This window comes from Colletotrichum gloeosporioides (assembly GCF_011800055.1).
Source record: "Colletotrichum gloeosporioides strain Lc1 chromosome Unknown consensus_50, whole genome shotgun sequence".
Lineage (NCBI taxonomy): Eukaryota > Fungi > Ascomycota > Sordariomycetes > Glomerellales > Glomerellaceae > Colletotrichum > Colletotrichum gloeosporioides.
In genome coordinates this window covers 815188-839586 of record NW_025544695.1, presented here as the reverse complement: position 1 = coordinate 839586, position 24399 = coordinate 815188, and the positions used below count along the sequence as shown (strand labels likewise).

Here is a 24399-nt window from a genome sequence, read left to right as displayed (position 1 = left end):
AACGAGGCGCGCGCGTCCTCGGTCTGGTGTTTGGGCTAAGCACTCTCCTAACCTACAGGTGCTTAATCTGTATTTCTCAAGTGAGAAACTGTGTGGGATTAGGGGATGAAAAATTCACTTACTTCTTGGAGCGCGTCGCAATTTTGTGATTGTTGATTTTCGCGTGGGATGGAAGGTGGGAAAAGGGGAAGTTTTCCTTTTGAGTGCTGGCGTTTGCGCGTTGATGGATATATGCGCTGTTCTTTTGTTCACTACTCGTAGAAGGCCTAGAGTAGGTCTTCGAGGGTCGAGGACTGGACAAGTGTGAATCTGTTCACAAGTTCGAGAAGAGGTGAGATGCGGGTGGGACAATGGCTTTGTTATGGGTGAGAAGGTGCGGGAGCGAGGCTGGTGATGAACAACCCGAGCTGGGCCCCAGCGCGGTCTGGTTTTTCACAGATGGTCTGTGACGAGGCGGGCGGGCTTGCTGTGTGAAGATACTGAAGGGGAAGAAAGAATTTTGAGAAGGGGTCTTTGTGGGTGGTTTGTGTGGGATCTGGGGTGGTGTTTGGGATGAGGGTGCTTTGTTTGTGGGTGGTATTTAGGTGAGTTGATGGTTTGGGTGACTGGGACGGAAGGAGCGAAAGCTTGGAACCAGACGAAAATCAACAAACAGAAATTTTGAGAATTTGGGATACGCAGATATTCGACGGTTTATTCGACTTCAGTATTTGACAATACAGCTCTATGAACCATCACCGCTAATATAAACATTCAGGGGTAAAGTCGAGAAACCCCGCGCCACCGCAAACAAACCAGACAAACATCTTAAGGTGAGTCAAAAAGCCATCATGGAGACTCATACTCGTGCCGTCGTTGCTATCGTCAGCGTTGCTGTCATGGTCGTCATCGGTGGTGCTGCGGCGATCCTGTTTGTCTGGCGGGAAGACGCGCGCCTTCCGAAGGAGGTTCGGGAGGAGATCGAGTCGAGACCTTGATATTTCGTGTCTTGGGAGATTCTAGCTTATCTGCGTAAATCAAATGAAATTGCATGATGGGAAAGGTCTTAGTTGCAGCGTTTTTCAAGACTGGCCTGCGTTGTGCGTTCCTTCCTTCGTCAGCTAAAGTATTGACAGGTAGCCGTGATTTTGATGAAATGACTTCATGGCGAACTCTGAGATGAAAATTGCGTCACGTCTCAATACAAACGGTGGACACTGTGTATATAACATCGACTTCCGAGTTCTTGGGTTGGATGCGGTAATCCAACCTGCAACGAAGACTAAGAAAACATCGCGTGCCTAAAGAATCGCTACCCATAATGTATTTCTTCGTTACCTCAAGGTGTTGAGAAGTGCAGAACATCTCCTTTTCAGAAAGGGCACATCGTGGAATCTAAGTAACAATGCTTTCCGGCTTCACCTTTTGCCGCCACATCCTGTGGCGTAGTAAACAATCAACAGATTTGACCTGCTTGAATTAGGAACAGTCAACTGAGAACCGAATAATTTGATATGACTTACCGACTGCTTCCCGCCCTCCACTTTCAACAGTACCCCCTTTGCCGTAATTTCATCCCCTTCTTTAGCAACTTCAATAAACGAGACAACAACAGGCCTTTCAGTTCAGTGATACGGCGATGGGCTAGCCACAGCCCCGCTTTCTCCGAATCGTGTTGTCCTCCTCTCAAGACACCGCCTGCAACTGCTTGTCAACTACAATCAAAGCCACACCTGCCTCTACCGCTGCAACTTCACAATCTAACCATACTGTGTGTTCTGCAAGGGTCCGATGAGGCATTTGAAAAGGCTTCCCACCGACTTGCTATCTACATGAAAGCATGTCCATGGTGATCTCGTTCTGATGCCTAAGGTCATAAGGAAACCAACAATCCTCAGTTTCAAAATGATCTCTAGAGTCTGTACCGAAACGAAATTTTGGAGGACCTAGAAACACTGGCTAACGCTCTCATGCAGAAGGTCCGGGGGCGATTTTACTTCTGGGTTGGTGAGCGCCTTGAATACATGTAACCTTACGGTAAACTCGACAGGCCGAACTCGCGCTTCTAGCTCTGCCTGATACTCGATTGCCAGGACATCGAAAGAACTCTAGCTATATCTGAGGACTGAACAATCTCTCTATTCCTAAACATCGTTGCTGGCGCGCAATAGGCCGAGTAGGGATAGTCTCATTACAACAACACGTCACTCGTACGGAGATGGTGTTTACTTCACATTCAATGCGATTCGAATTAAGAAATCTACAAGTCATCTGAAAAAAATACTCGAGCGATTGAAGGCGACCTTCTCGAATGTAACAGGGCTCTCAATTATTGGGACCAGCAGGGCACGAACTTTACGTGAAAGATGCCCCCTTCGTAAGTGGAAGCGTGCTTTCAATTCGGTGCAGTCTACAACAGCAAAATTATTTAGTTATCCGCTTCATATTTTACTCATTATGATAGCCTGATGCTACGGCTTTACCCAAATCTCGTAGCAAAGGAGGGTTACACTGAGTATCGTCTAAACCCCAGACCGCGGGACAGGCCGGCTTTCACGAATGAAATGTTTGACTCTGGTGAAGCAATCGTTCGATGATTGCAGACATCGTCTGCAGGTTGTTGGTGCTCTCTTCCTCATAAGCTGAGCATGCGATCCAGTGTCAGTAACATACGTGTCCCGGCGTATTGCACCGCATCGCTTCTGACATGGCTCATTGGACAGAAGACAGATAAGACCGGTAATCGTGGCCTGCAGGCCTGCATCTCTCGCCGAGGTTGGTTAGCTAGATGCAGCCAAGACGCTCAATTAGTTCATCGGTCCGGGCCGCATCCCGGCTTGTTTCCTCTTCGTCGCCTGGTACTTTCCCACAATATTTCCTCCTCCCTCGTGCCACGGCATTGAGTAGATCTCCTTTTCTGTTTCTCGACATCAGTGTTTTGCCGTCAACGAGATAACCTTACTACCTAATCCTGAATAGCATCAATTATTCAAACCACGACGAAGATGCCTAAGTTCAAACTCATTCACTTGCACCTGCTGGTGGCATTCTGTCTGTATACGACGACGAGGGCCGAATGGTGGGACGACTTCTCGAACAACTTGGCGACCGATCTCGCGCCGCTGCTAGCTCTATTTGGCGAAAGAGTGACAATGCAGTTCCTGAGCGAGTCCACATCGTGGCTGGACAACTTCATCTTTGCGATGGCACCCCTCGGCGTCGTCACTGCAGTGGCATCGGCAATCCGCGTCTGCGGCGGTCCAGGTTTACGTGCGTTCATCGGTCGGGCGCAAGAAGGCGGAGGTATTGCTGAAGCCGAACTATGCTCATCCACAAGTCGAGATGTCTGTGAACTGGGTGATCCTGGACGTAATAATACGGTCTAAATCATGGAAACCAACAGAACCCGGAATGATCAGCACTTAACAAGACAAATTTAAGGGGCTGTTGTCGTTTCTGACATCAGATACCAAACCACGGCAGGCATGTGTCAAGAAGTGGCACGGAACACAGTTGGGGTCGAATTTCATGCCAAGGAGCATTTGTAACGTTACATCTACTTCTAGAAAAGGCGAACAGACGCATCTCAACGAATTTTGGACGGCGATTGATACGATGGAGGGATATGGCGACCTGCCATTGCTCCTGGAGAGGATGGTCCGCCTTCCATATTAGTTGTTTAACAACAACCGAGACTGCGTGTATGATGAATGCATCGTGTCATCGTGTCAACTTCAAGAGGCAAATGCTGAGTTTCATCGTTTGACGTATTTACTAGACGCATGCAACTTAAAACCAGTAGCTTCTCGTTTTGTTTGAAGAGTAGAGGTGATGTTGATTCCTTACCGTGACACGGAAGTCGACAAGATGTACCGGCAGGCGACAATAAATTATATTACACCAGAGTCAAAAGAGAGAAAGCAAAACGACAGGGGAGTTTCTCATGGGACGTGTTAAGATATCAATTTGCGGCCCGCGAAAGTACTTATCGTATCTTCACTATTCATATTTTGCCGTCCGTCCTATCCGCCCTCTCCAGACCAACTCCTTACGCATCCTCGGTTTAAAGTCCCTTCATTTCTCGGGCTAAATCTGTACATAAGGTACTTTAGCTTACAACATGTGTGTAGTGTTGAACAGCCGGTTGCCCGTATCCGTACCTCCTTGCCCAGTGAACTTGTTCTCCGAAAGCCGCAGCGCAAGCAGACTCAGATCAGCAGTCTTACCAAGAGGCTTCATGACCTTGGTAAGAGCCTTCTTTTGAACCACGCCAGCCACTACAACAATATGAATGGTGGCATCCATCGCTTGAAGATGGCGGACGAAATCCTTGACCGACTTCCCACTATTAACCACCGAGTCCACCAGTATCACAGTCTTCTTGCCTGTCATGGCCTTCTCATGGATGTCATCTGGCTGTTTGGCATGAAGTAACATGGCCTTGGCGAAAACCTCGTTGACACCTAAAGCCATGGGCTCACCACCTCGCATCAGAGCAATGATCACTGTCGATTCCTCGCCGAGCAGTCTGTGACCCGCAGTCATGTGGCCCTGGACATGAGGTATGGGATACTCTTCAACTTCTAGGATTTCCGCGAGAAATTCGATAGCTAGATAGCGACCGACTTCGTAGTGGGCCGCGCGAAGGCCGGGCCCGGCGATGGAGGCGTCACGGGTTGGCGTCATGAGCAACTTAGCTGCAGCCTTCTCAGTAGCGTGGAAGATGCGAAGATGCTGAGGAGTCTTAGTGAATTCGGCGACAATTTGTTGAGCATCGAGCTGCAACACCGGGAGCAAGCTGCTGGAAAGATGCATCCCTGAAGTTCTGGGCATCAGCATTTGCTTTGCTCGAAGACCATCCTCCGCGATTGCCTTCAGTAGCGCCTCGTCCATGCTCTTGCTCCTGAGCCGCTCCTCTCCGACCACAACGATTGCCTCGTCAGCAGCTTTGAGCATGGGCAAGTCCATCGGACTGTCTCCGAAAGCGTAGACGTAGAGGTTGTGGTGATCCTGCAGACGGGAGACGACAGCTGCTTTGACCTTAGGAGTGACGACGTAACCATCCGCGATTCGACCTCCACCGATGATAGTGACATCCGAGAGACCCTCTCTGGCCAAGATCTTTTCCCACACTCTACGGATGCCGCAGCTGACGACGACAACATCCACATTGCTCTTCTTCTCTGCAGCGTGGAGCAAGGCAAGAAATTCGGGGTAAATGAATACTCTAGATGCAACGCCATCGCACAAGACTTCGAACTTGTACTCGACATCCTCATACCGTAGCATGGCTTGCCGAAAGGCCTTGTATGAATACCCCATTTCACTGCTGAACAACTCCTCGAGCGGGGTGTCAATGTCACACTCGGTGCAGGCAGACTCAGGGTAGTCCAAATGCCAGAAGAGATTGCCTGTATCCGCGGCGCACAGAGTTTTATCTGCATCAAAGACCAGCATGGAGTCCAACTTTCCACGGGAATTTTTGCTGCTCACCATCTGGTCTACAATACTGATGACACGGGTGAGATTCTCTGCTTCAGAGTGTTGGCGGATGTCGTTGAGACGGATTGAGACTTTGTCCAGAAGTGAGGGAGTTGATGACACTTTCCCGAACAATATGCCATGACCCAGGCAAAGGTCTTCGAGCATTGAGGTTTCATAAAGCATCCATTCCTCGATATGGTCGACCGACATGGAGGAACGAGATCGTGAGGTGTCCTCGAGACAATGGCGGGCCACATCCTTGGCAGGAACGTCGAGGTAGAAGATGTGGGTGTAGCAGAGAGAGTCCGCATCGGTGAAGATTGCCTTCGGGCTCTCTCCCCCATCACAGAAGGAATAATGACCCGTGACAACTCCGACACGGTTGGTCTCTCGACATTGCCGACTGATGAAGGTGATCGCACGTTCGCGCCAGTAGTACTGCTCGTCCAGGTGCATCTTTTTGAATGCGGGGAGGCCTCCCAGAACGAGGCCGTCAATCACTTCGGATCCCTCGTAAAAGGCGTAGTGCTGTTCGCCAAGGTTGGCCTTCAGTTGACGAAGGAGAAAGGATTTGCCACATGCGGGCACACCATACAGGCCGACAATAGTTGGATTTGGGACATCCAGATAATGTCCTTCCGGCGAAACATTGTCCGGCAGGTTGCAGGAAAGTTGATCATCCATGACAGGCGTCAATGTTGCGTGTGGTATTGCAAGACAAGAGAAGTTGCGTTGCTGTTGAACTTATCGAGTGACCAGGAAGTGATACAACTCAAACGAACATGATGCTCCTAAATACTTGAAGAATGTCTTTCTAGGTTCGGCCATCTATGACCATCTCGATGACTGGTCGATTGCATTAGGAAAGGTAAATCATCGACAAAATGCCAAACGAAGCGTATGCGACAAATGGGTATCCTTCACGTCTGTTTGTGAAGGTGATTGCTTGAACAAAAGCTTCTATCAAAACGTGTGGGATCCAACCAACAATCAAGAAACAGTTGCTAATTCAAAAGGGCCATGAAAGTTGGTATCAAGAGCTTGGTGATGTCGAGATTTGCCGACTGCATAAACGGATAACTACATTGCGTGCCAATCTCAATGCTCATAGATTATCAAGAAAGCAAACTGAGCCTTGGGTGGTCAACAATCAGGCAATGAAATTTGTGAAATGATGTCGGATGGCCAGGCGAGTGAAGCAACGCAAGCATTCCTAGCTTGTCCATTTGTTGATCTGGAGAATACGTATGTCCTGTGAGTCCCCTTCGCCGTTTCGCCAGATATTAACTTCCTGATGCCATCTTCCACGCCTGACAAACCGAAAACCAACCGGAATTATCTAGTTTACATAATGAAAACGAAAAGCTTGCGCTCCTCACACGCTCTCAGCGTAGCCGTCCTTCGCCGGCGCCGGCTTCTTCTTCTCAAACAGCTTCTTACCAGCCTTGTCTGACAAGTGGTCCACCTTGTCTCCCAAGAACGTCTTGATGCATCCATAAACACCAGAGATGAGCCAGAGAATGGCATTGACGAGATCTACCCAGACCGCAGTCTTCATCGCCGTGGTGCTGGCACCCTTGTACTTGTCATCACTGCTCCTCTTGAGGAAGATGCCCGCGAAAATTCCAAACACCACAATCCACATGATGAAAAGAAACAAGTCCCAGGCGAAGGCGCGGTATGTCTTGAACAGCTTAACCCTGCTGCCGATGAAGGGAATAGCGCTGAGAGGCGTCGCGAGCACGAAAAGCACCGACGAGACAGCAGCTGCGCCGGCGACGGTGATGGCAAGAATCCACTCGGGGGAGAAGCCGTTGTCAGCCTTATCATCGGCTTGTACGCGGTTGCCGTAGAAGCCGCAGGCGATGAGGGCGAAGAGGAACTGCAGGCCGCGGCACACCAGGCGCGGCACGACCTCGAACGTCTTGAGCCACGTCTTGCCCATCGTCTTGCCGGTGTCGGCGCCCTCGCTGAAGGCGGCGCGGCCGACGTTGCGGCCCATCTCGCCCTTGTCTGCGGTGCGGAATTCGTTGGCGGCGCCGGCGAGGCCTTGGGCGTTGCGGCCGAGTTCGATGACGGTCTGACCGGCCTTGATTGCGTTTGAGAATCGACCCATTTTGAGGATGGTCTTGGGGGTATCGTGTAAATGCAGAGGTTGTAAAATGAAAAGAGAGGTGGATTCCTTCTATGCTGAAGAAAGGTGTTGATGCAAAATGCGTTTCAAGTCTCGACTGCGATAGTGATGCGAGACCGAGAAGAATATAAAACTGTCTAGCAGTATGCAAAGAAAGAAAGTCTTGCCGTGATGCAGAAAGAAAGACTCAAGGAAAACGCAGACGTAAAATTGCAGTGAATCTGAGATGAGGGCTGATTCAGAGTGACCATGTTCAGGACGTTGGGACGGCCATGAACAGTTTCTTATAACCATCCCCGTCAGACAAAGAGAAGGCATGAACAGACTCATCGTTGACGAGACAAAAGGGCTGAGTCGCATCCGACTGACGCCCAAGGCAAGCCAGACCCTTGATCGCTGGCCCTGGCCGGATCTCATGATGGGAATTCCACAGCCAATCAAACCAACTCCAGCAGGGCTGAAACCGCCTGCAGGGGTCATCGTAGGGCGGGGACAGACGTCTGACTGCCTGTCAGTCAACCCCCAATCGTTTGTGCTTTGCCGCCCTGGGACAGGGCGCTTAGCGAAACCTGGGGATTCTCATTTGTTAGGCGCTCGTGGGAGAAAGTGGGACTTTAAAGTCGCTGGCCGAGGGGGCTCTGGCGTTTGTTTCGATTATTATTTTTATCTGAAAAGGCAGAGGAAAAGAAAGAAGATGGCGGCAAGATGTGTGCACGGTTGATGGAGTTGAAAACGAGTCGTTGAGCTCTGCGCTATTTGAAAGCGCAGGGGTGAGCTGAAGTCGGGCGCGAAGACCACTAACAGTAACACAACCACTGGAGACAACGACGATCTTGAATATGAAAGGAATCTTACATTACATAGTCTGCAGTCTTTTCTTCTCTGCATTCATCAGGTCTAATAAAGCTCCCTCTGGCGCATCGTCAACGTCCATGAAAATTTCCACCATTCTCAGCCCTTTACCATTTATCAGTTTGTCGTCGCCTAAGATGTCTTCCAGCTCTCCCCACGTCTTGGCAGACCGCACATAGCTATCTTGGCTTGCGCCAAAGAAGCTTGGGGCTTCAAGATATCGCCAGCGCGCAACATCGTTGTATCCCTCCTCGAGACCGTGGATGCATCTCTCGATGGTGTAGCCGTCATTATTGATCAGGAAGACGATCACGTCCAGATTATTGCGGATGATGGTTGAAAGCTCTTGCACTGTCATCTGAAAGCTACCGTCACCGATAAAGAGGATCGTTTGGGCTTTTTCGATGCTGTAGTATTTGGATGACTGGATGAGCTCCCGCTGGGCTAAAGCTGCACCCTGTGCCGCTGGGAGCATGTAACCGATGGACAGCCAAGTAGAAGGAAGGAAGAGTCTGGAATGCTGCGGCATGGGGTAGACTCGGCTTCCATGCCCGGATGTCCCTGTTTCCCCGAGGACGACATCTCCCGGTCGAATGATGTTAGCCAGAAGATGCCAGATCTTGGACTGGTCGATTTTGCCGTCACGCGGAATGTCCGCAAAAGAGATCTTGAAGTCCCTCGGCAACTCTGGGTAGGAATCATAGCGATGGATGTTGGAAGTCTTCAATTTTTGAGCTAGGGCACGGACAACGGCCCTTGCTGTAACATCTCGAAAGACCTGGGTTCCGATCTTGACCTCAGTGTCCGTGAAGAGGATAGAAGCTTCAGGTCTGGGGATCATGGAGAATTGGTTGGTGTTTGTTGAGCTGAGGTGAGGGCCGAAGTAGAGGATGAGATCAGAGCTACCGAAGAGCTCTTTCTCAGTCGAATTGGCCTGCTTGCCCTTGTAGATGCCGTGGAAGTTGGGCAGCGTCTCATCGATCAAGGACTTGCCGAGAGGGGTTGTCCAGGTGGGCCAGCCGGTAGACGCAACAATCTTCTGAACGTCTTCGGTGATTCCGAGGGGTCTTATCTCGCCGTCCACAAGTATCAATGGCTCTTTAGCAGAGGACACCCTGTCCAAAATGGCTGCCAGAGCGGCTTCATCTGTGGATGTGGGCTTGTAGCTGGGTGTCCAGACGGGGGTCTCGAGATTCTGAGCAGGGACGGGCACGGAGACCAGATCTTGAGGCACCTCGATGTAAACCGGCCGGCTTTGCACTAGACACTGCTTCAGAACCTCGTCAATCTGAACGGGGGCTTTATTCGCAGAGCGTAAGCTGGCTTGCGCAACGGTGACATGGGAGTGCATCTGCGCAAACCGTCTGTATTCCCCGTCGTTGAATCCGTGGTGGAGCATGACTCTGTTGTCCTGCAGATGCCGCGATGGGGTCCCGACAATGTGAACGACGCCGGCGCGCTCAGCATACGCTCCAGCAATCGCATTGATGGCCGAGAGCTCTCCGACGCCGGAGGTTGTAACAAGAGCTCCGATGCCCTTGATGCGGGCGTACCCGTCGGCCGCGTAGCCGGCGTTCAGCTCGTTGGCGTTGCCGACCCAATGGAGCCCGGACGGCTTGACATAGTCGAGCAGGTGGAGATTGAAGTCGCCGGGGACTCCGTGGACCGAGTCTATCCCTAGCTGGCGCAAGCGGGTGAAGAGGTATTCGGCCAACTTGATAGTGGGGGCACTGCTGTCCTTGACGGAACCCATTCTGACTTGATGTTGTGTTACTGGTGTTTCTTTCTTTCAATACTGCGTCTGGGTTTCTTGCTTTATGTGCTGCGTTTACCCGTCTTTACTCTGTTGAATAGCTGAGCTGCTTTATCATCATCATGCAAGACCCCCTCTTCATGTGCCGCTACTCCGACACGCCGGTAATAGTGGGGCTTCGCCGATACTCTCTCCGATACTCCGATGAGGGACGCCGGAGAGCCCAACCACGCCGTATTCTCCTATCACGACAATTGCGTGATTGATGCCGACTTTCGGAGTGTTGAACTGCAGCCTGTAGTTGTATGATGGATAAATAGGTGGTTGAAACCTTGACATGGCAGTAGTTTTGTCAAGGCGCACAGCCATCGGCAAACTTCGGCTCAACCCTGCAACTCCGGCTCAACAATGCTTCTCCAAACGCTAGCCAGCTTAGACCAAGCTCGGGCTCTACCCCAAGTTCAAGCCTCAACTTTCACGGCGGCCAGCAACCCCGACATCCTCAAGCCACACGCCACGGAGACGGAGGCAAAGCCGAAAGCCCAGTCATGGAGCCACCGCCTGGAAGCGCGGATGCCGTCCAAACTCAAGGCGGCGGCAGCTACACTCAAGTCGTCAAACATGATCAGCTTGGGGACTGGACGGCCGAATCCGAAGTACTTCCCTTGGGACTCGCTTACTGCTCATGGGAAGACACATCAAAGTGACGGCGCTTTTGGAGATGACACTACACCCGCATCTTGCTCTGCGGGAGACAAGGATTTTGACCTGTCTAAGGCTCTGAACTACGGTGATGCAGCTGGGCATGCTCAGCTGATTCGCTTCGTCACTGAGCATGTCGATCTGATCCACAAGGCTCAGTATGAAGACTGGCGAACTTGTCTGACTTGTGGGACAACTTCTGCTCTTGACATTATCTTCCGCATGTTCGTCAAGCCCGGCGACTCAGTACTTTTTGAAAGTCTGACCTACCCGCCTACTATCGAGATTGCGGAAGCGCAAAATTTCAATTCTGTCGGGATCACTATGGACACAGAGGGACTCATACCCGCGGAACTCGACAGAGTCTTGAGCACTTGGGACGAGGCCAGGGGACCGAAACCATTCGTCTTGTACACGATCCCTTCCGGCCATAATCCCACGGGCGTGACGCAGTCCACAGAGCGCCGCAGAGCCATCTACGAACTCGCCGAGAAGCACGATCTCCTAATCATCGAAGACGACCCGTACTTCTACCTGCAACTCGAGAACGACTCCAACGCCCAACTCTCCGCGGAGAAGTACCTGGAAAACCTGCCTACTTCATACCTGTCTCTGGACAAATCAGGCCGCGTGATCCGCCTCGACTCGACCTCCAAGATCCTCGCTCCAGGACTCCGCATCGGCTGGCTGACCGCTAGCGCCGAGATAGTGCGCATCTTTGTGGCCAACACGGAGATCAGCTCCGCTTTCCCAGCGGGACCGTCTCAAGTCATGATGTACAAGCTCCTTGCCGAGTCGTGGGGACATCGGGGGTTCTTTGACTGGCTGAGCCACATCTCTCTGGAGTACAGCCGCCGACGCAACATTCTCGTTGAGGCTTGTGAGAAGCACCTTCCGCGGGATGTGTGCAATTGGACCGTTCCCACGTTTGGCATGTTCTTGTTGGTACGGCTGGATATGTCAAAGCATCCTGCCGTGAAGGTGTCCGAGACCCTTGAATCGGCTACTATTCTTGATATTGAGGACAGGATTTACAAAAAGTCCAGCGTGAATGGGGTGTTGGTGACGAAGGGCAGCTGGTTCGCGGCTGAGACGGACAATGTGAGGGAAGCTTCCCTACGGTTGACGTTTGTAGCGGCTCCCGAGGCCGCGTTGGAGACGGCTGTTGAAGCCTTTGGGCGTACTGTGCAAGACGAGTTTGAGCGGGCTAAGACTACAGCGCCGTGAGATTATGATTCACGAATATGTATTGGAATTTTGGAATTCTAAATCAAAGCTTTCTATCATAAGTCTCAAGACCGATAGCGTTATATAGCGAGAGGGATCGATTTCATTGATGTATTATCATAAGGCAGTCTTGGTGCGATTCAGGGGGGTTGCAACCAACACAGCGCGTTGGACCAACAAAACGAACTGAAACCCATGCAAGAGACTTGTCACGTGAAGATACATATCTAGGGATAACGCATTCGTTGTTCGTGAAATTGTTGCCTTGGTAACTTGAGTATCAGGCGGTGTTCTGCGCGACTGATGCCTGCATGTGTTCACCTATTCACCTTCACCTCACCCCATTTCCTCGTCTCTCTTCACTTGCCAAAGCCCTTCAAACCGGTACCAGCCCGCGTCGACCCATCTAACTGATTTCCTATTTTTGAGACCAAGGGCCCTGAATCTCTTCTCGCTATGAATGCTACTCTATCTGAATCTCCTCCGGCGGCTGACGCAGAACAAGTCCGGCTGATGAGGGAGCGAATTCATCTAATCAAGGATGTAAATGAAGCTCTCAACCAGAATACCCACCCTGTCAGTGATCGGAAGACCAAGTTCAGTCGTTCCGAGGAAGCTCATTCCGCGCATCTGCCTCCGCTGCCTCCAATGCTCCCACGCCCAGACTACTCTCTCACGGCCAATCTCATCAACCCAGACGACGAGGAAGTCCATTTCTACATAGCCTGCGCGACTGGCTCCCTTCAAGAAGTCGCCTCCTTCACCCAGAAGACCCCCACGCCAAGCCAAGCAATTCTCCAACACGGTCTCGAGCAAGCCTCGTTCGGAAACCAACCAGCCGTCGCGCAGTACCTCCTATCGCGCGGTACACCCCTCCACAGCAACGTCTTCAGCCGCGCCCGCCGCGTCACGACCAAAGACAGCTCCTACCTCGCCGACAGCAGCATCTTCGAGAACACACATACCGGTGGGGACACCCTCATACCCCTGATCCGCGTCCTCCTGGACTCCGGCTGGCACCCGAACCAAGCGTGGCGCCGCGCAACCTTCAACGAGGAGAGAACGCCGCTGCTGTACGAGGGCTGCATCGCCAACAAACCCCTCGTCGAGCTCCTCCTCCAGCGCGGCGCGGACCCCAACATCGCCTCCAGCCCAGACGGCGAAGAGCGAAGGGGAGGAAGGCGTAATTGTCTTGTTGGTCACGAATGGTGCTGATACCCTAGATACTATTGAAGCCTACTACATCAAGAAACCCAACTCCTCCAGCAGCCTGACAAACTCGGCAGTGCTAGTTCCAGTCACCTCTTTGTTCGAACGACCTATTGATATTCACGCCTCTGAACTGCTCCTGTTTTCCGAGACCGAGCCAGCACAGACTAACACAACCTTCAACGTGGTCAGGAACCATTGCTCTCACCCAAGCATCTGATCTCTCATCAGACGACCGAACAACATCCTCAACAACGCTCACTCCTAATCCGGATCAAAGAGCAACAAGACAAGCTTTTCTTGGCATTCTTAAATGATACAATCCCGTGCTCTTGGCGCGCAAAGCAAACGTTTTCTAAACCACAGACCCTTTCGCCCAAGTATTGCGCAAAAACAAAAACGCCCCACCGTCCGACAATACCCGTGTAAAGTCTAACTGATAGAGTCCTGGATGACATTCTTCATCAGCTCGTGGTTGTGCGAGTAGTCAATCTCGACGTCCACGACGCACACTCCCACGTGGCTCAGGGCCTCGCGCATCACGCCCTCCAGCTCCGACGAGCGGGTGACGCGCAAGCCCTTGGCGCCAAAGGCCTCGGCGTAGCGCACAAAGTCGACGCCGCCGAGGTCGACGCCCGAGCTGCGGCCGTACTTGTCGACCTCCTGAAACTCGACCATGTTATACTTTCCGTCGTTCCAGACGAAGTGCGTGATGTTGCAGCCCTGCTGGACGGCCGTGACGAGCTCCTGGCCGGAGTAGAGGAAGCCCCCGTCGCCGCTGATGCTGACGACCTTGCGGGAGCACGGGGGCTCCTGGGCGAGGGAGGCGCCGATGGCCCAGGGGAGGGCGACGCCGAGGGTCTGCTGGACGTTGGAGACGAGGAAGGACTTTGGGCTGTAGGCGAAGTAGAAGCGCGAGAGCCAGATGTACATGCTGCCGACGTCCGAGGCGACGGTCGGCGACGGCGGGAGGAGGCCCTGCATGAGCTTGATGAAGTGGAGCGGGTGGACGGGGCCGTCGCCGGTCTGGCCCAGGGCCTGAGGGCTCTGCTCCCACGCGTGGAATTCGGCAAAGATCTCTTTTGAGACTTCGAGCTCCTGTGGGCGGGAGACGGTTGCGAGGATGTTCTGGAGTGCCTTGATGTTGGCGGCGATGGAGCCCACCAGCTCGAGACTTGGGTTGTAGAAGGCGCCGTAGTCGGCTGGGATCCAGTCCAGGTGAAGGATGTCCAGATCCTTGTTCTTGTGCCAGGCGTCGGCGTCGTACTCGGACTGATCATAGCCAGCGACGATGACCAGGTCGGCTTGAGACAGAAGTTTGTCGCCGGGCTGGTTGCGGAAGAGGCCGATGCGTCCGTAGAAAAGATGTGCCAGCTCCTTGCTGATGGATCCAGCAGCCTGGAAAGTCTCTACGACGGGGATGGGGTGCTTCCGAAGGAAGCCGTGAACCGCCTCAACAGCCTCTGGTGTAGCTGCCCTCGCACCCAGGAACAAGACGGGGAACTTTGCGTTCTGGATCATGGACGCCGCCCTACTCAGAGATGCAGATGGTGAAGTACCATACTCGGGCGGTACGAAGGCCGTCTCAGGTAGCGCAGGAATGGCTGTCTTGGTGCCCGCGGTCATGATATCGATGGGCAAGCTCACCGCAGTGGCGCCTTGCGGGTAGGCCGCCGCAGTCCGGAAGGCATCCAGCATGATCTCGGCGATCTGGTCGGGATGCACGGCGCCGGTGGCCTTCTTGGTGACGGGCTGGAGGAGCTGGACGCCGCGCAGGCTCTGGTGCGTCTTCTTGGCGGCCTGCACACGCTTGACGTCTCCGACGATGGCCACGACAGGCGCGCCCTCGTCGTTGGCGGTGACGAGTCCGGTGACGAGGTTGCTGGTCCCCGGGCCTGAGGTGGCTATGCAGACTCCCGGACGGCCTGTGATCCTGCCGATGGCGCCGGCGATAAAGGCGGCGTTCTGCTCATGGCGGCAGACGACGAGCTTGATTTCGGGGCGGTCGATGAGGGCGTTGAAGACGGAGTCGATCTTGGCGCCGGGAACGCCAAAGATGTGCTTGACGCCAGCGGCTATAAGGGAGTCTATCACGACGTCGACTGTTTCTGTAGACATGGTGAGGGGTACTGAGGGGATGTTTTCTTTGTAGAGTGTCAGTGATAGGTGGTGATAAAGATGAGAACGTAGGAGGACCGAAGCAGCAGCAGGGCTGTAGATGTGTCTCAGGCTGTTTTCATCGAGGCAGAGGGATATTGCCGCAACAACGTGCCAAGGATGTCGGGAGAGGAATGTTGGATAAGATACCTTACGGACTCTCACGATGCAGTCGCCGGTGTGGAGAAAACAAAGGCCGCAATAGCCCCTAGCGCGCTCCGTTCGCTCCCGCCGGCATCTCGTTCGCTCGCTCAATCAGTCACCTCATTTGTTGTGGAAGGCTTGCTGCTGCTTCTGAAAGCTCCAAAAGCTGCCGGCGATGCCGCAAGCACGTCGAACTGACGTCAGCGCCGCCAGGTGGAACCCAAAGCGCACCTCACTCAGTGTTCTGTTAGTGTCCATACCACTGATAACTACTGCTGTTAGTAGCTTATCCATGCAGTGGCAGCACTGCACGCGTGATGATGACTCAACAAAAACATGCAGCAAATGCAACGCACGATAGGGACTTTGGCTATGGAGCGCCTCCATAATTGTTGAAGAAAGTTCCCCGTGCAAGCCGCGAGACAAGAGAAAAGATCCATCAAAAGGAAAGGGAAAGAGAGCAAGTCAGCACACGTGTTTCCTGCAGTTGGCGAATCACCCGTCGTCCAAAGTCAATTAGGACCTCACCACCACCACCACCACCACCACCACCACCACCACCACCGCGATCTTCTTGTGTCTTAGCTTCGACACCCAAACCTTGGCATCTCATACTTGGCATCACTTACCGAGACAACTTTTCTTTTTGTCTTCTCAAACACCAGTCATCACAATGGCGGTCAACGAGATCTACCAGTACTCCATCATCTCGGCCCTGATGGACGGCATCGCCTCCACCGGCCTGCCCGTCTCGGAGCTCATCCAGCACGGCGACCACGGCCTCGGCACCTTCCGCTACATGAACGGCGAGATGATCATCCTCGACGGCAAGCTGTACCAGATGAAGTCGGACAACACTGTCACCGCCGTCGACACCAGCCCCGCCAGCGACGCCGTCGCCCCCTTCGCCATGGTCACCCGCTTCCGCCCCGACACCCACATCACCGGCGCCTTCGACGACAAGAAGGGCCTCTTCGCCCACCTGTCCGCCCGCCTGCCCGACTCCAAGAACTACTTCCTCGCCATCCGTATCGAGGGCGTCTTCAAGAACGTCACCGTCCGCACCGCCGGCGGCCAGAGCAAGCCCGGCGAGAGCATGCGCGAGGTCGGCGCGAACCAGGCCTCCCACACCTTCAAGGAGCCCGTCCGCGGCACTGTGATTGGCTTTCGCTCGCCAGAGTACACCCAGGGCATCAGCGTCCCGGGCGACCACATGCACTTCATCACCGAGGACCGCACGCAGGGTGGCCACATTCTGGCGCTTGGTACGGAAGGCGAGGTTGAAATTTCGGCTGCGCTGATTTCGCAGTGGCGGGTTGAGCTGCCGACGAATGACCAAGAGTTTAAGAAGGCGGGGTTGGTGGTTGATGCGGAGGGTATCAACAAGGTCGAGGGCTGATGACAGATTAGAGACTAGTTTCAATATCCCTTACAATAGAAGTTTTCAGCAAGCATAGAAATTAATTCACGTTTTACAACAGCTCGCAATTTCGATTGTGAAATGATTAGAATATTTGCTTTCATTCTTGAGTCGATGCTCGATCATCAGCAGCAGTTGGTCACATTCAGGTCAAAACAGGCAGGCGAGTAAATATTTGAAAAAGTGACATATTAATTCATGTACAGAAAAGTTATTGCTGTCGCGTCATCTGCGATGTACAGTCCCCTTCGGTGTCTTGGGGGAAAGAGGGTATGCCATAAATACAAGTTGCGCCATTCTATAGGATATCTCCCGGGACGTTGTTCGTCGTGTCCCAAATGCCAATTTTAATTTACCAAGAATCCATGCCGAGAAGTTGCTTCGCCCACCCCTTAGTTGGAGGTGTAAGAGCAGCTGTTAGGAACAACAGCCTGGACGGCGCGGACAGAGATGCCGAGGCAGTCGGTGTTACCAGCAGGGTTCGCGACGCCGGAGGAGACCCAGATGGACCAGGCGCCCTCGATGCTGTTGGGGCAGGCGAGGAAGCCGGCGCCGTCGAGGGTGAGGTCGCCGAAGGCGTCGATGGTCCAGCCGGTGCGCTCGCCGTTGCGGGGGGCGGGCTGGGCGCCGGTGGTGTAGCCGAGCTTGCCCTGGCCCATGCCGGAGCGGTCGGCGTAGAGCTGCTGGGGGGTGGCGGAGGCGGCGTAGAGGTAGAGGCCGCCGTCCTGGCCGAGGGTGAAGGTGGCGGACTCGGTGGCGTTGCGCTGGTCGCAGGTGGCGTTCTGGGACGGCAGCTGGAGGAAGATGGAGGACTTGGCGGCCTGGAAGGTGGAGAAGTGCACCGGCGACGCGGAGCGGAGGGCCATGAGCTGGAACTTGGCGTCGGCGGGCAGGGTGTTGTTGGTGGCCGTGCCGTTGGTCGCGGAGAAGGTCGGGAGGCCGGAGACGGCGGCGACGAGGGAGGTGAGAGCGGTGAGGGCCTTGAACTGCATTTTGGCGGTGTTGTTGTTGTTGGTTCTAAAGAAGAAAGGTGTAGGAAAGTTGTGGTTTGTTGATGGTGTTCTGGAAAGACTGTAGTGGTCGGAAGATTATCTTTGATTAGATGGTTGGTGGATGAGTGTGAGTGTGGTGAGGATGTTCTTCTTTCATTCATCAAGGAGGATTCGTCCGTCACCTTATATAGCAACTTGACGATGGCAAAGACTTCTACCTGTTGGCCGGTGTGCCACTTCATTTAGCCAGGGGAGTCCCGTTGGCCAGCAGTCCCCATCTCGTAAACATCGGCGACCGGCTGCCAGAGGCAAACTGCCACTCAGTGCACAGCACCAGCACTGCCGGGGGCGGCGAAGATCTTCTCGTAATGCCGACCGGGGTCACTTTTTGCGGAGCCCGATTGACATCATGGGCCTCACTTGGGTGACAAAGTGGAGAGCCGGACAAATACGAGAGGAGCCTCACAAGGGCACAAGGGCTGCACCGCTGCAGGGCTCATGTGCGTTGGGCTGCTGAGCTTTCTTGGCGATGAACTGGCTGCCGTCCCAGCCACAGGAAACTGGAGACGGGGAACACACAGAGACCAGCTGAACGGGACAGCCGGTGGCCTCGGAAGCCGCACGCCGCGAGGGGCGCCGATTGGTTCGGTTTGCTCGATTTAGCACCAGACCTTCTTTTCTCTGGAGGCCAACGGCCCACGGGACGATTGAACTGGAGTGGTTGGTTGGTTTGCCGTGGCACTGCAAAGACAAACTGCGCCCCCCAGCCCTCTCTTCTCTCTTGCTCTCAACTCTGTGTCTGTAGCGTAGCATCCAGACTTAACAGACACGGTAAGGACGGGTTCTCGCATGTTAGTCGGTACAGTACATTCTGTAGCCATCTCCTTAACATAGGGCAGAGACTTGGGCAGTGATGTCACAAACAAACGACCAAAGGAGCCCCACGTCCCCTATTTTAGCCAAGAGGGTCCCCTCTCTCGACGCTAGATTAAGGGGGGTAACGTAGCATGCCCAACATGACAACCGCCTCTTTCCTTCTTCTTGCCCGTGGTTTCACTCACAAAAGAGCCAATATCGAACACCAAGTAAGGGCTGGGGCGAGGCAAGGAGGCAACAGAGTCCAGACGCTAGAATGATCACGGCGTGAGCTAATGCTCTGCTCTACGTGAAACTGACGCGGGCTTCTCCCCTGCGCGCCTGCCCTGTCGTGCCCTGCCTTCTGCCTTTTCTTCGATAACTCCGAAGGGAAAAACCTTAACTATTAATAGCCCGAGTCACAAAAGCGGGCAGAACCGTCGCCCGACAATCGCTGCGCTTAACGTCCTAGAGTGACTGCTGACCAGATCTTCTTTGCTGTGCAATGCTAGGCAGAGGCTATGTCGTGTTTCCTCCAGTGGCCTAACAAGCGCTGGTCGCGCTCGGCTGACGGCAAGCTTGGAGGCGACTTGCTCCCATGAGTCGTGCGCGTCCTCGGAAACCCGCCAGATCGTCGCTGCGCTACCCGCTTGAACCATTCTACAGGAAACACACCTTTATCGGGGTATGTCAACCCCTAGTGCGGCTGATGGGCACGAAGTTGGTTTCCTATTCGTTGGGCCGTCCCTATTTTCGAGTGACCCTGCAGCACTCCAAGTATTCACGCCTGTTGTGCGATATGGTCTGATTTGAGCCCCATCAAATACCCTGGGGCCGCCTTCGGACGATCTGCTTGCTGTCCCCAGAACAATTCAAGTTGGGACGGCATGGGGAGAGGGCAGAAGGGGAGGGAATTCCACGGAGGGACCCGTTGGGTATCCCGCGTCCCCAGTTTAACCTCCTCGGCTCCTCCTCACTTTGATGTTTATTTTTGTTTTTTTTCTTGTCTCTCGGGTTTTTCGGTGGAGACGAGGTCAACAGAAGACAAGCTCAGGGCGAGTCTGGAATTTTCGAGAACAACGTTGGACGGTCGGGGGGATTACCCTGCGTGGTATGCCATTGAATCATATTGACGTCTCATTGAAGTACGAATTTTCACACTAGTAGTCGTGTTATGTGTGCTCCCGCCACCTCGTGTTCTCTCGCTGTCTCTTCACATTCAACAGAACGAACTAGCCGTCGCCGTCGCGATCCACCGCCAAAAAAGATCGACAGGTCGGTTGCAGCAAACCCCAAAAATAAACCAAACCTTGAAGAACCCTCTCTCCTCGATAATTTGCGCACCCAGCCAGATAATTCGCTCACCGAGAAGAGGGCGACGATCAACCACAAAAGCCCACCCTCTGGCCGAGATATCCAGACCCAAGATGGAGAGATAAAGCCAGCTGGGGGTTTGCTCCGTAAAAAGGTCCAAGAGAAATATTCTCGTGTGGCCGTTGCCAGCAACACGGACGGCATGATTCAGCAGATCTCGACGATCAGGTCAACGAGTCAAACGTGCACATCCGCATCTCCAGAACTGCGGGTTGAGCTTATATGCGTTTAGTGTGATCATCCCTACAGCGTTCCTATCATAAAAACCTCTGAACTTTGGGATGAATCCAGCAGGGCACAACCAACCGGCTGACCGCCTTCGTCTGAAATCTCGATGTTTTTGCTTTATGCGTGTGTAACGGTGGTGTGGTTGGTATAAGACATTGTGATATTCATCCAGCCGAGATTAATACCACCATGCTTTATTAACAGTACCGCCTCCCCGTGCAACCCCGCGGCAAGCAGCCAGAAACAAATCCTTCGTTATGCTGGGTGGAAAAGTCGTCTGCACTTTAGCCGGCCATGGGCGACAACATCGGAGAAAATGCAGCTGAAGGTTCATCTCTCCAAAAAGCTATTCGTCCAGCGATTTTGAGTAATGCTGTTACGGACTGAGGCCATTGGTTGATGCTAAATCCAGAGAGGTCTATGACTAAGGAAGCCGGTCTGCGATCAGGCGGCGCAGCAGGAAATGGCATGCTGTCGGACAAACCGCGTCCGATGGACGGAAGCATGGCTCGCTTGATGAAACCGCTCACCCTGATATCCATTTCCATCGGAGGGAAATCCGGTGCTGCCAAAGTTAGCAGCGGGCGATCCGTGCAGGCTGTCTAAACTGGCCTGCGATTATGCAAGGCCCATGTCCGTGGGATGCCGTGTTGAGAGGCAGGCCTGAGAACTGTCGCCGCGCCTATGTTACCGCGGGAAGCCATTTGAAAATTGAAGTAGACGGTGAGAGTATGTAGACGAAGTCCAGATCATGCCCATGATGCGACCGAGTCATTGTCATATATGAGTCCCGATGCAATGCGCACTGCTGTCATCAGCCTCCCACTCGTTGATTCCGGGGCCCGAAGCCAAATCCGACGGGTATCCGGACCCTGGATGCGTTGTGTCTCTGAGCTACACCACCTACTCTCTCTATCAGACAATATCTGCAAAAGACTGACACCCAGATTGAAAAGTACACTCTGTATGGCCAAAGCTCCCCGCGTTGAAAAGACGAGAGCTATCCAAGGCGTCGATTTGGCCACGCTGCGTTCTAACCACAGCGCTAGATTTGGCGCGGTTTGCTTGAACTCTTGCACCACGAAATGATCATCAACTGCTGTACAGTATCAGGATTGATCCTGCACACTTTCGCCGTCAAGATCATAGTAAGTAGAGTTTGAATCATATCTGTAGACTCAGCAATCGCATGGAGCTGACCATACTTCAATTAGACTAAATGACGAGCAACGCAACGACACGCTGCGAGCTCTCTCTTCCTTCTTTGATTACCAATTGCCCTCCTCGAGACTTCTCTGTTTCTACGAAGTCCTAGGCAAGCAGCCCTCGTTCGCATTTATTCAGCAGACAATAAGTCTCTCCGCCATCCTAGATGATCCCCTTGCAAATCACGCTGGTTTGGTTCCTCCGATATCCGATTCTTGTCGCTTGTGAAAGCAGCCCCAAGCTTTGGGCAGCTTGCGGCAACACATCAAGCAGACTTCAGAGAGATTCCACGTCGTGCTTGAAATTTGGTGATATGTTGTCTACTTTGTGTTGAGCAGAGCAATATTGCGCTGCTCAACACAAAGCATTAGGTGAAGATACTAACAAGCATCAGCATTACCTACGCGGCTATTCGGGTTACTCATAGGATCTGAATGCAATGCGCTACGATGACTTCAATTGAACAACTATGAAAGCCTAGTCATACTTCGTATAACCTGACTATGCAGGATGAATATCCTCCGCTTACACCCATTCGCCCGAGATCACTGGGCAACCAGATGCTTGCCTTTGACCTTGTCCACCAGCTTTCTCACAGTCTCGGGATCGTTCGGTCCAATAAGCCCGTCTATCCACCATTGTTTTCTAAGCGCCAGGCCGTCAAGCAACTCAGGGTCGGCGCCCTTCTCTAGCAACCACTCCGCATACTCCCAGTCCTGCGCCGCGCAAGCGTGCGCAAAGGCCGTAGTGTCATAACCACTCCCCACCTGGTACGCAACGCCACCGTGTCGATTCGGTACCCACTTCACGTCGTTGACACCGCCGATGCCCGCGACGAGAACATGTTCAGCCATCGACCGGCGCTGGGAGAATGGCACTCGGCCGAAATCGGCCTGTTCAGTAACCACTTGGCTAGAGACGAGACTGATGAACGGTTTCGTGATCCGTGGCTCGGCGCCGGAAGCCAAGAGGAGGTCGACGAGGGAGATGTCTCCCAACTGGGCCGCAAAATTGACAGCATCCCCCCCTGAGCTCTTTAAAGGCAGCTCCTCTGCATTTGCCAATAGGGGATTCTCTCCAATGTCCGGGTTCGCCCCGTGCTTCAAGAGCAGCTCGACGAGCGGCCGATTAAGCAGGCACCCCTTGATCACGAGCGGCGTCTGGCCTTCATCTTCGAGCGCGCGGCACCAAGCCTGGTTCGGGTGCCAACCCCAATCGAGGTAGACCTGGATGAGAGGTACGAGGTCTTTTGCCGGTTCAGACTTGTCAAATATCGTGACATCACTGGGATACCTGGACTTGGAGTGTCTGTCAAACTCGCCCCGGCCAAACACATTGTTGTGAAGGAGAGTGCCGCGCTCGAGCAGACACCGAGCAACGGCCGGTTGGTTTCCGAAGGAGGCTTGTTCGAGGCCGAACTGCAAGACTGCCTCGCTAGGCTCGTTTTCGCGGATGAAGGTAACTACGCGGTCGAGGAGGCCTTGTTCGCAGGCCACGTAGAAGTGGACTTCGTCGTCGTCGTCAATATTGATCAGATTCGCCGTGGAGGTATATTCAGGCCGTGGTAACTTCGGGGGGAGAGGTGGGAAGTGAGCCCCGGGACAAAGTGGCGTGGGATCGACATCGTAATGTACGGGTCGAGGGTTGATACGGTACCGCAACCTGTTGACTTCTTTCGTCTGACAGATTCGCTGCTTCATGCGCTCAATCTCCTGCGCGTATGTCGTCAAAAAATTGTTACCCATGATGACTTTGTTGGAAACGTAGAGTCGGGCTGTTCGGATGTCAAGTTTAGAGAATAGAATTTTGAAGCAGTGATGCAGAGAAAAGCAAGGACGGCGAGTAATTTTCAAAGTAGGAAACGAGAGACGATGTCGTGAAGATAGGCAACAGCAGAGGTGCGGGGAAGGACACGTGATAGCCCACTCAACGTGATGGACTCACAGAAAATGGACGGGCTGTTATATTTAGAAAGGTCCCATTTTTGGTCTGATATGCCGTTAGACCGTTGGTTTCATGCTGCACTCCTCAAATCGACAGTTTTCTCGGTGCTGTTGGTTGGGACATCGGTGAAAGAAAACCCCCAATGCCACCAAGCTTGCATTATCAGATCATATTCAAGAAATGGCGAGCCCATTTTCATCTCGGCGCCCCCAAAAATGTTCAGCACCCCAAAGAACCCCCAGACTAAGATTGTCGTGGGTTCCTTTCCTTGATTTTGCCAGCTTGTTGGCCCCAAAACTTAGGCGCCGCAAGTCCAGCAAGATGCATGCAGGTAACTGCAGTCTGCAGGAACAAGCATGAAAGTCACCACCCGGTTCCCTCGAAGGCCGCACATGGAATTTGACACATTTGAACAGTGTGTAGAGAAGGCATATTCCTAACCCCATACATGTACCTAGGAATGACCTCGTTGGCTTGGCCGTCGAGTGGCCGGTGCCCCCAATATCCCCATCTAGTGGGATGGCATTCTTCACCCAACCAACTCACCCAACCAACATGAAACCGAGCGCCAGTCGGTGATTCTTTGGAGGATTAATCGAGAGAAACGAGAAAAAGGATATTCGAGATTAGGTGATGTGACAATTCACAGGGCCAGGAAAAAGATTTAAAAGGGCGCGAGAATGCCTCCTACTGTCTGCTTCGTCTCGCTGCCAGAAGACATCTCAAGTTCAACATTGTG

General features: G+C 53.2%; 9 protein-coding genes across 9 annotated transcripts; 4 read left to right on the top strand and 5 right to left on the bottom strand.

Annotated features, from left to right (window-relative positions):
- Positions 1-2984: 2984 nt before the first annotated feature.
- GCG54_00000754 (uncharacterized protein) lies at positions 2985-3365 on the top strand (the record flags this gene model as incomplete). The annotated part of the gene is made up of 1 exon (XM_045400887.1): positions 2985-3365. One exon carries the CDS (start codon positions 2985-2987, stop codon positions 3363-3365), a length of 381 nt encoding a protein of 126 aa, XP_045263560.1.
- A 727-nt stretch (positions 3366-4092) lies between these two features.
- Positions 4093-7579, bottom strand: GCG54_00000753 (uncharacterized protein; the record flags this gene model as incomplete). The annotated part of the gene is made up of 2 exons (XM_045400886.1): positions 4093-6009; positions 6845-7579. The coding sequence occupies 2 exons, from the start codon at positions 7577-7579 to the stop codon at positions 4093-4095; spliced, it is 2652 nt and encodes an 883-aa protein (XP_045263559.1).
- An 874-nt stretch (positions 7580-8453) lies between these two features.
- On the bottom strand, positions 8454-10202 carry GCG54_00000752 (Pyruvate decarboxylase; the record flags this gene model as incomplete). Its single annotated transcript, XM_045400885.1, has 1 exon — positions 8454-10202. One exon carries the CDS (start codon positions 10200-10202, stop codon positions 8454-8456), a length of 1749 nt encoding a protein of 582 aa, XP_045263558.1.
- A 408-nt stretch (positions 10203-10610) lies between these two features.
- On the top strand, positions 10611-12131 carry GCG54_00000751 (Aminotransferase swnA; the record flags this gene model as incomplete). The annotated part of the gene is made up of 1 exon (XM_045400884.1): positions 10611-12131. One exon carries the CDS (start codon positions 10611-10613, stop codon positions 12129-12131), a length of 1521 nt encoding a protein of 506 aa, XP_045263557.1.
- A 456-nt stretch (positions 12132-12587) lies between these two features.
- On the top strand, positions 12588-13560 carry GCG54_00000750 (uncharacterized protein; the record flags this gene model as incomplete). Its single annotated transcript, XM_045400883.1, has 2 exons — positions 12588-13314; positions 13367-13560. 2 exons carry the CDS (start codon positions 12588-12590, stop codon positions 13558-13560), a joined length of 921 nt encoding a protein of 306 aa, XP_045263556.1.
- A 212-nt stretch (positions 13561-13772) lies between these two features.
- Positions 13773-15458, bottom strand: GCG54_00000749 (Acetolactate synthase; the record flags this gene model as incomplete). The annotated part of the gene is made up of 1 exon (XM_045400882.1): positions 13773-15458. One exon carries the CDS (start codon positions 15456-15458, stop codon positions 13773-13775), a length of 1686 nt encoding a protein of 561 aa, XP_045263555.1.
- Positions 15459-16314: 856 nt separating this feature from the next.
- On the top strand, positions 16315-17040 carry GCG54_00000748 (Alpha-acetolactate decarboxylase; the record flags this gene model as incomplete). The annotated part of the gene is made up of 1 exon (XM_045400881.1): positions 16315-17040. One exon carries the CDS (start codon positions 16315-16317, stop codon positions 17038-17040), a length of 726 nt encoding a protein of 241 aa, XP_045263554.1.
- Positions 17041-17453: 413 nt separating this feature from the next.
- GCG54_00000747 (Cell wall protein phiA) lies at positions 17454-18053 on the bottom strand (the record flags this gene model as incomplete). The annotated part of the gene is made up of 1 exon (XM_045400880.1): positions 17454-18053. The coding sequence occupies one exon, from the start codon at positions 18051-18053 to the stop codon at positions 17454-17456; it is 600 nt and encodes a 199-aa protein (XP_045263553.1).
- A 4208-nt stretch (positions 18054-22261) lies between these two features.
- Positions 22262-23461, bottom strand: GCG54_00000746 (uncharacterized protein; the record flags this gene model as incomplete). The annotated part of the gene is made up of 1 exon (XM_045400879.1): positions 22262-23461. One exon carries the CDS (start codon positions 23459-23461, stop codon positions 22262-22264), a length of 1200 nt encoding a protein of 399 aa, XP_045263552.1.
- Positions 23462-24399: the final 938 nt, after the last annotated feature.